This window comes from Poecile atricapillus, chromosome 2 (assembly GCF_030490865.1).
Source record: "Poecile atricapillus isolate bPoeAtr1 chromosome 2, bPoeAtr1.hap1, whole genome shotgun sequence".
Lineage (NCBI taxonomy): Eukaryota > Metazoa > Chordata > Aves > Passeriformes > Paridae > Poecile > Poecile atricapillus.
Window position 1 is genome coordinate 120,016,919 of NC_081250.1, and position 13,775 is coordinate 120,030,693.

At 36.9% G+C, this 13,775-nt stretch overlaps 1 protein-coding gene across 1 annotated transcript in view; it reads left to right on the forward strand.

Annotated features, from left to right (window-relative positions):
• PREX2 (phosphatidylinositol-3,4,5-trisphosphate dependent Rac exchange factor 2) overlaps positions 1 to 13,775 on the forward strand; it is a 169,154-nt gene that overhangs the window by 124,071 nt on the left and 31,308 nt on the right. Inside the window, exon 35 of the mRNA XM_058832482.1 lies at positions 842 to 956. Within this exon, the coding sequence (XP_058688465.1) occupies positions 842 to 956 (115 nt within the window). The remainder of the gene's footprint in view (positions 1 to 841; positions 957 to 13,775) is intronic.

Genomic DNA, 13,775 nt, shown 5'->3' on the forward strand with positions numbered 1-13,775 from the left:
GCATTTTCTGGTAGGGTGATGAGTTCTTAGAATGTGTTTAGATTACTAAAGTGGCAATGTTCCTAATTGTAAAGCCTTTAAAGCTTCTCCACAAAAAAATCATATTTCACCAAGAGTTGGGGTTTATGTTATAATGTGGTTGACATCTTAATGTGAAGATCTTAATATTTCCAGTCCAAATTTTCATGAGAATCCTTTCATTGAAATTTGTTTTGTTCCTGAGTTCTTGTAGCAATATTCATCCTTGGCTTGGTGAGAGGAATACACAAAGGTGGTCACTGATGAGTATTTGACTTCACTTACCTTGAAAAGGAACTTCTAGGCCATTTTCAGAGATCTGGCAAAATTTGCTTTACTTGACCCAGAAGAAAGTATTCACATTATCAGTGGGTATAAAAAGAGGAACCTCTAGGTGAGGTGCTCCACATCTCCCAAAATTTGGCTTCATGAGGAGTTATTAGGTGTCCCTCTGTACAAATTATGTTGCTGCTTTATTTCCTCTACTCCAGTTCATTCTACTGTTTTCTTCCAGGATGTATCAGAATTAAACCTCACATTTGCATTCAAAAGGCAGGAATACTTTAATTAGAGCAAAGGAACTCAAATTAGTGTTCTCCTTTATATTTTCCACAGGGCAAGAAATAGAATTTTTTTGTAAATGAAATCTTTAAGAGAGATCTGTACGAATTTGATGACATATGGAAACAGCTCAGCAATTCACAGTAGGGTCACAGCCTCAAGGTTAAAAAGTAATTCACTTGTGTGCGAACAAAGCTACAAAGAAGGCAATTAGTAAATATTTAATACTGATCTTTCTCTTTTCCACTCTCCCTTTTCACAGCACTGGAGAGCATGGAAGGATACTATTACAGAGACAGTGTCTCAGTGGAAGAATTTCAAGCTCAGATTAATGCTGCTTCACTAGAAAAAGTCAAGCAGTATAACCAGAAACTACGGTGGGTAATAAACCAACATTCCTGGAATTAACTTACAAAGTTCTGGTTTTCAATTCAGTTTCTGTGACACAGCTTTGAACTGAAATGTGTTGTGTGGTGGTTGGCTTTCATGATTGAATAAGACCCAAGATTTATGATTCTGACTTTTCTGATTTCTGCACTGTTAAGTTAATTTTACCAAAATTGTTTTCCCCAGAAAGTTGTAGCTGTTACTGCCTTCAGGTTGTTGTACTAATGCATATAGAAAAGGAAAGGTCTACTTGATCACAAATGGAGAAACAGAATTGCTACACATTATGGTCTGATTTTATAGACCATATTTACCTAATTTCTACAGGGTAGGACTTGAAAAACAATTTTCTTTTTCTGCTCTTTCTTCCCACACCCCACCACACTAATGGGAATACAGACATATTTGGATACCTGCATCAGTGCTGGCTATGGATTACAGAGAGCATACTTTGCCAGTATATGTAGAAATTATGCAGCTGTGTATTTTGGTACATATTTCATTAAGGAGTTGCACATAAAGACAGAGTTTATATTATTATTGTTATTATTTAAAAAAATAATCTATTAGTTATGAAGTAAAACAAGGAAAATGAGTACACAGGTCACTCTTGTGTCCCACTGTGTCTGTGCAAAATACCTGTTTGAGTATTCTTACTTGCCACGTGAGTTGAAGCATGTAAAGGACTGTGGTAAAACCACATCTATTCACTTCTAAAATTCTTGAATTGGATGGAAATGCCATTTCACAAGGACAATTAGGCAGTTTTTAAAAACAGCAGAGAATAGGAGTTAAAAAAAGGTCAAGGACAATGGGGAAGATAAATGAGGGTCTCTTTGCAATTCCTTCACCTGTTGGTCCTCTCTCTGGAAGGTTTTCTTCACAGATCTTGCAAAATTATTTATCGTATTTGTTATTAAAGCAGTGGGATTTCTAGATTCTGTTTTAATCTAAGTACTGCAATAGCAAAAGCGATTTTAAAGCCTAGTATATTCAGTGAGTATGGTATATTTGATTTTTTGTGTGACATCTGTCAGTGCACTTGTATGTCAATGACAAATGTATTTATTTAGTCTGCTTTCCCTCTTCTTGTGTTCACACTTCCTAATTTGTGAAAGAAAGTGCCTCCTGAGTATTTTATGTGACAAGGCTTATGTTATTAAATCAGTTTTACAGAGAACTTTGGTCATGCCAGTATTTGGCCTGAATGAAATCAGCTAGTGTTGGAAAGAGACTCTGTCAGTTAGACAAGGCAAGATTTTTGTGTTGTTTTTTTTCTATGAATAGGACTAATTTAACCTGCCATGAAAATTCTTAAAATAAATTCTTCCCGACTCTAAGCTCTTGTGTTCCTTGACCTTGCTTACCTCATGGGTTAGGTCCTCCATTCATGCTGTGGCCATAACGAGGTACATTTCTCTTTACAGTGTTGTGACTCACAGCTCTGATGAGTTGCTAAGCTTCAAGGCCTAATTTTATAAGAAGTTACCATGAAAAATTTATCATTAACAAAAATTACCATGAGTATCTCTGCCCAGTCAGAAGAACAGGAAAAGAATTGATGGGTTTTTTCAGCTCTCTAATGCCTGACTAGAACACTCAGTAACTGATTTGTTTGCTTTCTGGTGAACTGTACCCATTTCTTAAGTGCAGCACAAACAGCTTCAGGAAGTAACTGACAAAATGTGAAGAGGAAAAACAGAAAAGCAGATGCTTCATTCTTGTTCTGCTCTTTGCTAGCCTGTGTAGGTGTTTGGCCAGGAGAATCTAATGAAGTAACTACAGCAGCAAAAGATATTAACATTTGGGTAATTGCTCTAAAGAAGAACAAAAAAATTAAATTGAATATTCCCTGGAAACATGCTCAAGTGTAATAGTACTAAAACTCTTCACGTGGAAGAAATCCTCTGTGCAGCCCCTCTTAATCAGTAATAAAACAAGTCATTCAAGATACAACCCATAAGCCATTCTTTCTCCACAGAAAAGGAATGTGCTGCTTGCTTGTTAGATGAACATCTGATGACCATTTTGTAATCTCTCCATTACTACAGCAGCCAAAAGCAAGTGGGAGAAACAGCTATGGAAAAAAGTAGTGGGAGAAGAGCATGGGGACTAGTGGGAAAGAAAGCAATGTTTGGCAGTGACACTGCAGCCAAGGCATCCATTGATGAGAACTCAGGAAACAATTTCAGCTTCTCTTATTCCTGATGCATTGAGTTAATAATGCTCCAATAATAATGTTAAATAAAAGAGACCCCTTGGTTGTGTATGGTACCAGTTGGAAGCCTAGCTTGGTATGCACCCAAGCAGGAGAGTAAATTAAAAAATTAGTAGTATCTTTGCTCAGTTGCATCTTAATTTCTTGTAGTAAAGTCTTGTTAAAGTTTTAGTATGTGGAATATTTTTGGGTGATGGATCTCATACCGATGTGTGTTTTTAAAGGATTAACATACAGATTATTTATTTGAATTAATCAAAAGACATATTAGGAAAATTTTAGTGGATTTCAGGAAGGATATCCATTTTGTCAAGAAGCTGAACCTTTGCTTTTATTGCAGAGGTAATTTATAACTCTGGAACTCTGATCAGCTTTTCCACAGTAGCAGCACTGATGCAATAAATCCAGGTGCAAAATTGTCCTCATTGACACTGATTTGAGCATCATGAGATCTTCTGTCTTTCATGGTTCTTGCTTTAGGGCTTTTGCAAATACTACCTTGGCTATGAAATAGTCATTGATAAGATTATCATTTTTATGAGAATGCATGAAAGACATTTGAAAATTGGTTATAGAATTCCATGCTTATGTGGAATGGAGGAAATATCCCCCCCATCTTCTGTAATGAACTTAACCCTAGCTATTTGAATTATATCAGTAATATAAGGGAACTTTTATTCTAAGGTAAGCTCAAGTTGAGTTCTTTTACAATTCCTGAGGCAACATCCTCTACACCAGCAGTATGAAGGATGTGCTTTATTGAAATAAAGATGTTATTTAAAGAAAACCAACAAAACAACCTAGTTTACAAAATTTCAGTCTGCTGAGAAATTTTCAGCATCTAACCCACAATTATTCTTAATCATGATGGATTTTTTTTTTTTTCAAATTGCACTTAACTTTATTTTCCTTATCAGTGTTACAGAAACAGAATTGGTGAATTAAAAATATATGTTCAAATTCTGTTTGAGAACTGACCTGGTGCTAGTAGTTGCCAGCAGTGTAAATTGAACCTGATCAAATTGTTTGCTAATGAGAAACATTCAGTACATCTGAATGAAAGTAATTAAGTCAGCAGAGATTTTCAAGATCTTTATTACTATGTGCTTGATAGCTCAGCAGTTGTCTTCTAATTTAGAAGTGGACTAAAAAGAACCTGTGTATCTGACCACTATGGTTAAGTCAGACCTTTCTGTATTCTCTTTCCTCCTCCCACTTGTCCCCATCTTCCTCCTTTGTTACTCCTTGATTTTCAAACCAGCTTTTTTCATCCTAAATCAATCCTTTTGCTGTTACAGATAGACATTATTTTGGTTCAATGATGCAGGACACAATGGTGTTCAAATCCATTACTACTACAAATGCTGATAGGAATAGCAAAATCTCACAAATGCACTATATTTACTCAGACTGCTTGGTTGATTTAAGTATTGGCTTGCAAGTCTTGACTCATGTTAATTGTAAAAATGTGAGGGTAAAGTTGAAGCAGCAATGCTTCAAAATTACAATTTAAGATTTATTTGTTTAAAATGTATTCTGTCCTTTGAATATGGTCTTTATAACTGGTAAAGGTCTATTTCCTGCAGTAAGGTTCAGTATGCTATCTATTACTGCATTGCCCAGAAATAAATCTTATGGTCTTTTCTGTGATGCTCAGGTTGGTTGTGATGCAAGCCTGTTGGAAGCTGGGACAGACCCTGACAGGTTAGCTGCATGGCCAGTCTTTGGACTGAACAATGACTTCAAAGTAAAACATTTAGTTGGATATGAGAACTGTTTTTATCCTTACAGAAATAGGGTTTGGGGTTAGCTTCCTTCAAAAACTTAGCCATTTTTGAAAATGGACTTTCAGTGTCAGAATGAAAACTTCTGTAATGTTTCAAGTTATTATAGTTTTGGACTTGCTGGCCCAGGATGGGGATTAGAGTGTAGAGTAGGAAGCTTGCTCTTTCAATCTTCCTGTCTCTGTATTTGACATTTTAGCAGATTAATCTTTTTTTTTTGCTGGTGGTGATGGGTTTTGCTTTTTTTTTGTAGTGTAAATTCTCATTCTGGGTGAAAGCTGTCCCTCCTATGACTTTCTATTAAAATGCAGTTTTCTACAGGCACTTCTGGTTAGCTGCTTAATCAGAAAAGTCCAAGCACATCTATGCTTTAAGAGGTTTTTTCCTGGATACGTCTGTGCACATAAGGGATGTATCACAAAGGCAGAGAGGATATTCAGGGCACAGGTCATTCAGCAGGGTGCAGGGCTGGGGCTGTACCAAGCCTACTTCCAGCTTCTGTGTCTCTGTAGTGTGCTTCGCTTTCATTGTTGACTGCAGGAGCAAGCTATAGTGGTCTATAGGTGCTGAAAACTGCACATACATATATGTGCTTCGATTCCAAAACTGTCTATGTCTATAAAAATGTCTAACACAATTTTTAGATAATAAGAATTTAGGGTAATTAATGGCTTTTAGATAGATGAACACATTTAATGCTGCTTCAGAAGTATATGCTCACATTTAAACATCTAAGCACCTTCAAAATTTGTTTTCTGATGTTATGGTGTGTAGGGTTGAGAATGTACAGAGGAAATGAGAAAAATAATAGATGAAGGTGAGGTCAGGAGAGTTCTGCTTTTCCATTAATTTTCTCTCATCCTCAGCATGGCACTTTCTTCTGACACCCCTGATTATATGGTGACCCAGTTCTTTACTCCAAAGATAGGATCATGCTGTGGGAAAGACAGCTGAGGGTTGCTGTGCATCCCCACCACTGGTGTGGGTGCTAATTACCACTGTGTAGTAATTAACTCGCCTGTGCATCAATAGAGAAAGAAAGTCTGGAAAAAATGTTCCTTCCTTCCTGCCTACCATTCTGTGTGATTTGGAGCTATTCTTTGAAGTCAGCTGTGTCCAGGGTTATTGGCAGCTACTTCTGTAGTCTGTTGTACAGCTATAATAGAAGAAAAATTAAAGCAAGCAGTAAAGGGGAAAAAAAAAAAAGTGAATTTTCCAAGAGTTTTCTTGGTTTTTTTGTTGTGTTTTTCTCCCTACGTTGCTGCTTTCTTGGATATCATTTTAGGAGGTAAATGCAAGTCTGTTATGCTAAGGAAGCAATTATAATCAGTGAATCTAATGACAAATGATTTAGCTAACTACCCTCATTACATTGAACATCTGATTACACTGAATGTAATATTTGTCATTTTAAAGAGTTTCATTTACAATATAACTTCAAACAATTTTTCTGTCTGAAGCCTTGTGTATTTATTTTATGTCATAAGTAACCCTCCACAAAGCAATGGCAAATTTAATTGAATTCTTTATTCAGGAATGTTACAATTCACGAGGTTTTCATGTTGTTGTGTTTTCTTGTTTCTTTTAATTTTCAGAAAGATAAGAAAAGGAAACTATTTCTGCCTCTAGAATATTTGCAAACATGGAACAAAAACTTCTGAGGAATGTAACATCTTTTTTATTTACACATATTTTATATATTACATATACTTTTTTATATTACATGCATTTTATTTACACACAACAGCCTCTCAAGCTGCAGGCTTCTTGGCAGGACAATATTTTCCATATTCTGTATAATTTAGTCAAGGCAGAAAATAGATGTGATGGCACTCGTGGCTTCAGGCTGAACTAAAATTCTCTAATAGTTGCTTTGCTGTAAATGAGTTACGATGACATAAAGGATATATCCACTTAAAGGTAGTTAATTACTATGAAAGAACTTGTTTGTCTCTAAAACAAAGTGATGAAGCCTCAAGGCAATACCTGCACTATCAAAAAGGCTAGATTGTATATCAATTCCTGTAGTAAATACATTAAAATCCACCTTAAGGCTAACAGACTCCTTGCCCCACTGTTTCCAGTGGAAAGCTTTTCCAAAGCAAATGCTCAAGTGGTCAAGAAGCTTATGTTGCTTCTCCTTGTGCTACTTTTGTCCTGTGGTGGGCCTTTCCTTCATGTCTGCTCAGTTCAGGGAGCAACTAACAGTTTCTGTCATTGCCATCCAATTTAGAAGAGTGATATGATGAGTGTTAGGGGTTTCAGAGAGTGATTCTGTGATAATATTTTCTTTTTGTTAGTGAGATATTTCTAAATCCCATAGGAATGGGTTTCCTGTGTTCAATACTACCTATTTGATACACAGCTTTGTGATCAAAACAGCAGCAGTGAAGTTGGACTACAATTCCACATAGATAAATTTATCATGTATTTTATATGATTATAAACATTAGAAATCTAAGGACTCTTCGATTTTTAAGATGTTGTTCCAAATCTTTAGAAATTTGTGACATAACTCCCTCTAAATGCAGAGTCCTTATGAAAGAGAAATTAAGCATTCACTCTAAAGGATATAACAAAGAAATAATAGGTAAGTTTGTCTCCTGATGAACTTAGTGAGAAGTACTTTAGATAGAGCAGAAATTAAGATTCATTGCATCTAAGTGAAGCAAGACCAGAGAGAGAATAGAGAGATCCTAGGAAAAGTAAATTAAATTTGTCTAGCTGGTCTAAAAGATATTACCAGATGGCTTGAATTTAGCTTTGGGATTTTTTTTTCCTTTTTCCATGCTGTGTTCATTCTGTGAATGTAAATTAATTGTTTCTTTAGACTTTTGACAGAATAGGATCAGTATTTTTTATTGGTAGTGTTCTGTAATTGAAAATTATGAGTCTTGATAGATTATATGTACTGGCTCTTTGCTCGCTGAGGTGGAGATCAGGCTCCTCCTGCTTTCTTTATCTGCTGCAAGCACAGAGAATGTGTATCTGCAGTGATCTGAGGTGGAGCCTTTTCTTTCACTCCTGGCCACTGACAGGAATCCAGGCAAGCCTGCAGTAGTTGAAACCCTAACCACATGATGAATATTTGGCATGTTGTCTCTTTTAACAGAGTATTCCATGTCTGGGATATCAGGAGCTAAAAAGGAGACATCCATTGTCTGAAAGAGAAATGTGGAAGCAATTACTTAGCATTATTAGGTTCAGTGTGGATTTGGCTGGTTTGGTAGCAGGAGGGCAACTGTAACTGGTCTGTGGTCGAAGAACTTCCTTTTACATCACAAATAGGGTGGTTTCAAGAGTTCTTGGATGTAGGTAGAGACGCTGGAGACTAAATTCTGGGAAACAGGTGAAAAGTGGGCAGTGTTACATAGAGAAAATTGGATCTCTTTTCCATTTTTTTTGTCATCCATGACTTTCTGTCTCCATGTTTCTATGCTCACATTTATGTAATCCCCTTAAGAGCATGGCTGTGAAATCCTGCTTCAATAGCAGGGCTGCTGCTTTGCAAACATCCTCCTCTGTTTCTGCCTATGATGCTTGAGCTCATTCTGGTGCCAATTGCTCAACAAACCTTACCCGTAGGCTGAAGATAGTTTAAATTGGTGGGAGACAAGTAGTTTAGCCAGATGCTACAGTCTTGCAAAAAAATGAGGAGCATTATGAAGATTCCTCCCCCTAGTTTAAGAGTCTAGTTTCTTTGGAATTTGGTTTTCAAGAGTTGGAAGTCTGTGTCCCTGCTATACTCCCAGTCTAGTCCACTAAAGCAGATGGTTGCCAAGGAAGTCCTCAAGTTTCATTTCTTGAAATTTTCTTAATATCCCTCCCCACTTGTAAATATTTAAATGCATTACTAAACCTGATAATTTTTTTCTCTTTTCTATGTATTTCTCTTGTTTCACCTTACAGTCACATTCCCTTCACCAAAGCCTGCACTATTTCCCACAGTAGAGAGAAATAATAGTTGTCCAGCCAGGGCAGGGTTAATTTTTGCGGTAGCCAGGGGCAATATGGCTAGGACCTGGAGATTGTTCTATACCGCCTTACATCATTGCCAGGGTCAGGGGAAGGGAGTCTCTTCCAAGGAGAAGAGGTTCCTTCTGCTGGAGTAAATGTGGTGCTGGTCCTGAGCCAAAGGGAGCAGTCAGGGTGGCATGGCAGTGGTCGGATTGTGGGCTCCAGAGAGAACTTCTGTGTGGGAATCACTCTCTGTTGTATTAATATTGTTGATTTTACTGTTTGTTTTCTTGCCCCACTGCTGTTTCTAGTAAATTGTTCTTATCTCAACCTGTGATCTTTACCTTTTGTGCCTCCAATATTCTTCTCCAACCTGCTGCAGGGGAAGGAGGAGTGAGTAATGGTGCATGGCTTGGAGTGGCTTCAGAGGGAAGACTAAATTAGAGAATACCATTCTTAAACCATGACATCAGTAGAGACTGACAAAAACTGGTTTGCCACTTTGTGATGGGGTAAGCCAGGAATCACAGAATTATTTAGCTCTGGAAAAGGCGTTTGAGATTGAGCTCAACTGTTAACCCAGCACTGCCAAGTCCACCATTCAACCATGTCCTTGAGTGCCATATCTACACATCTTTTGACTACCTCCAGGGACAGTGACTCAGCCATATCCCTGGGCAAGCTTCCCCAGTGCTTGACAACCCTTTCAGTGAAGAAATTTTTCCTAATAACCAATCTAATTCTTCCCTGGCACAAATTGAGGCCATTTCTTCTTGTTCTATCACTTTTTATGTGAGAGAAGAGGCCAACCCTCACTTCATTACAAGAGGAACAATAAGGTCTCCCCTGAGCCTCCTTTTCTTCAGGCTAAACAACCCCAGCTCCCTCAGTTGCTCCTTGTAAGACTTGTGCTCCAGGCCTTTCTCCATCTTCATTGCCCTTCTCTTGATATGGTCCAGCACCTCAAAGTCTTCCTTGTAGTGAGAGCCTCAAAACCGAACCCAAGATTCATGGTGTAGCTGCACCAGTGCCGAGTACAAGGCTGTCAGGACCTTACCAAAGGGTAGGGTTTACTGCATTGCTTAGTCATGAAATATAAATTACACACAATTAGAGCCACATGGTGCTAACATTTTCCATTCTGCACTTCAGTTTTCATAATAGTTGTGAGAGGGCAAAATATTACTGTATATGCTCTTTGACAATTTAAAACCATGGCACTGTCATGGAGCTTTTCAGTTCTCAAAATTAAACCTTTCTGTAACTATTAAGGATACTGGTGACACTGTACAAAGGATTGTATTACTGACAGATGCTAGGAGATATGATTTAAAATTGCTGACTCAGCATGGGTTGAGAAGACAATTATACTTGGCAATTTATAATTTATTGAGATTTGCCATTTAGTGGAAAGAATACATGAAATAATTTGCTATAACAGAAAATGGATACATTTACTACAAAAAAATTGAATTTTTATGTATATATTATATGCATATAAATGTATTTACAAATGTATATGTATAAATTTATATATACACATATATGTACAATAAGCATGTTATACACACTTTCACCAGTGTAGTTAAAAACTACATGTCAGAAGACAGAATTGTTATTAAAGAAATACAAAATATGTGCGTACATAGATGCAGAAATATAGAGATACTGTTTATCTATGTCATAAATATGTGCTTTTAAGTTTGAGCTGAAGAAAACAAAAGGCTCCCACACTTCTCTACTCCACACCTCTGTTCTGATGTGTCCTTTCTCAGGTTGTTGACTGTGCTTTTCTACATTGTCTTGTATATCTTGTGACTGAGGGATAAAAAAATCTAGTAGAATTAAGATCCATTTCCATGCTTCTGTTGAGGACATAGGAATTAATTTATATGTTTGCCACAGTGATATTGAAATAAAAGACTAAATTCTTCTGTGCTATAACATCAAAGCAAAACCTTTCTAGAGTAGAACCATCAGCTTGGTGGTATTTAATGCCATAACCCAGTTACTTCCCCCTCTCAAGTTATTTATTTACTATCCTTGTATTTTGAAGAAAAGATTAGCAATACCTAGGATAAGGGTAACAGTTTACTGGCACAAGAAATTGAGAATAAGACTAAACACTTGGATTTGCTTGAATTATCTTTCTGTTTGAAGTTACTCAGGAATGTGTGTCACTGCAGGTCTGAAACCTTCTGAGGGTACTGTTTGCAAAATTTCAATTTTCAGGACTTTTTCCATGTCTGTGTCAGTTTTGGAGGGTACCCTGTAAAATGCTTTAATAAGAAGACATCAGTGCTTTTGTATTTCCTTTGTAGTCAGGTTCTGGGAAGACATCTTGGGAAAACATTTATCTTGTGAGAGATTTTTCTTTCTGAACCCTAAGATGTTTGTTACCTTATCCTGGTGTTAGTTTTCCCTGAGATACTTGTCCCTATTATTTGACATTGCAGCATAGGGGATATCTTACAAAAGTCGAACACAGCAATAATCCTCAGTAGATTTATTGTGTATTGGATTATCTACCTTATTTTTTTTTTAAAGGAAGGCTTTTCTGCTGGATCTTAGAGAAATTGCAGGGCTTTAAAAGCTAAACTAACATCACATTTGGAGACAAAGAACTATGATTTCATCCTGGTTCATTTCAAATGGATTAGAAAATATTGTCCAAATTGGGCACCATGCCAAGATTGCCATTAACTCTTCCCATAAAATATGATTAAGGACCTTAACAAGCATTTAGTAATTAAGTGAAGTGCTTTGGAAATTTATATGCTGTCCACAGGTTGTCATGTTCTGTAAAATACTGAAGACAGATTTTATGAAAAGCAATAAAAATAAAGCACTTGAGAAACATCTGTGAGTGTTATCTGATGGGGAAGAAATAGCTTCACTTGTAACAGGATATTTTGATATTTAAAATGAATGTTGTGTATAGTTGATTTTTTGTTTGGGTTTTTTTTAGGTTCATGTATAATTGCCTGAATTAATGGAGAAATTTCTAGAGCCATATATCCCATTCTAGTGTTCGTGTTGGCTCATTTTGTACTGAGTTAATTATTTTCCATGTACTCCATTAATTAGTGTACTGTTCCATATTTGGTTTCTGGTTTCATTTAATGCAGATGAATTTGCTGGAATAAGAGTCCAAAGAGGTGGGATTGCTGAACAGTCTCTGAATGAAGCAGATTTTCCTATCGTATGGCAGGAAAAAGCGGTATAGGCTTTCAGTCTGATAATGTTCAGTGGAGAGCAGGGTGAGGCTTGTTTTGTAGCTTTTGCTAACAAAGTAAAAAGGTTGGTCTGTTGCTGCTGAGGTTGCTTTTATGTGCTGTGGCCACTCAAAGTGATTTATGAGTAATTTTTTCTACAAAGCTCTTTTCCTTTCACTAGTGTCCAGCTTCCTTTGACACAGAGTACATTGTGGATTGCGCAGCACGCTTAATGGAATAACAGAACTAGATTATCTTTGCTGTGCTTTTTGAGGGAATTAATTCAAACCTTAAATTTAGGAGAAGTTGTGTTTCAAAACTGCAAACTATAAATGAATAAAAGGTGGATGGATTTTTTTATCAATTCAGTTATTCCAGATTATTGAAGAGTAACAAGTATTCAGATCTGCAGTCTGCTCCCCTGCCCAGGGAGTGTGCAGCAATGTAAAATCTCTCCTAGATTAAATCATAAAAAAAGGGGGGGAGCAATTTTTAACCTTGTGTGCTACATGAATCAGTGTTTTAATGACTGGGGGATCCAGCTGATCCTCTTGTTTGAAAGTTAAGATACAAGGAGACAATTTTTTTCATTGGGTTTTTTTCATATTATAGAGCAACTGAAATTTGGCTGCCAAGCTCCTTAGTTCCAGCCTGGGCTGTGGCTCACTTGTGACCTTTAGTCAGGTCTGTGCCTTGAGCACACACAGTGGAGCTGGATCACAGTGATACCTTGAAGTTGTCGCTGGAAAAATCTCTCCTTTTTTTCCTATGTGTTCCACAGTTCAGTTGGGTTTCTCTTGTTCTGTTTCATTGAAATGTTGACCAGAGTTTCTGCATTAGTAGCTGTTGCCTGGTTCTCACTGGTAGGTAGGGAGGCTTACCAAATATTTCTATTTTTCACTGCCAAAGGAGATTTTAGGAGCTTTACAACCAGCAGAATGAGTTTTGTGATCAGAGAAATGTGGAATGGTTTGGGTTAGACATCCTTTAAAGACCACCTGGTCCAACTTCACTGTTGTGGAAGGGACAGACTTACTTAAGTGCTGTAGAGGCAATAAAATCTGTGATCTTATCACAAAGATATGTACAATATTTACCTATGAGATGTTTAATGACAGCTCCTCTGTGGTGAGCAATTAAATTGCTTATAAGTTGGAAAGTTAAAACAAAAATTGCTCTAGGGTTCCAGAATTGAAGAAGACATTTATAATTGATGTTTTTCCCCTGTAGGGTTTCTGCTTTTTTATTTCTTTTTACATTACGAACATGTATATGTTTCCTCTGTCAGTGCGGTGTTTCATGTTGGGGATTCTGCTTTTAAGTTCCTGCACTTATATACAGCAAATATAAAAAAAGCATGTAGAATGTGAAGCTCGGGCACTGTTTGTATGCCAGTTTTCCCAAAGTCACTCTTAAAATCTATACAGTTGCCACAGACCCTTTCATGAGTAGCTTTGTTGAAAATCACTTTCAGATCCTGTTTTTTTCCGTTAACTAGATGTTAGAATTTTGCACTTTGCTGTCAAAGGGCAGAGGGACAGTTTTTGACTCCAGTATAAAAAAAAAAATGTGCCTTTTTACTTTAAAAGAAATAGTGTCTGTTTATTATTGCATTACTCCTTGACCTTCTCTTAC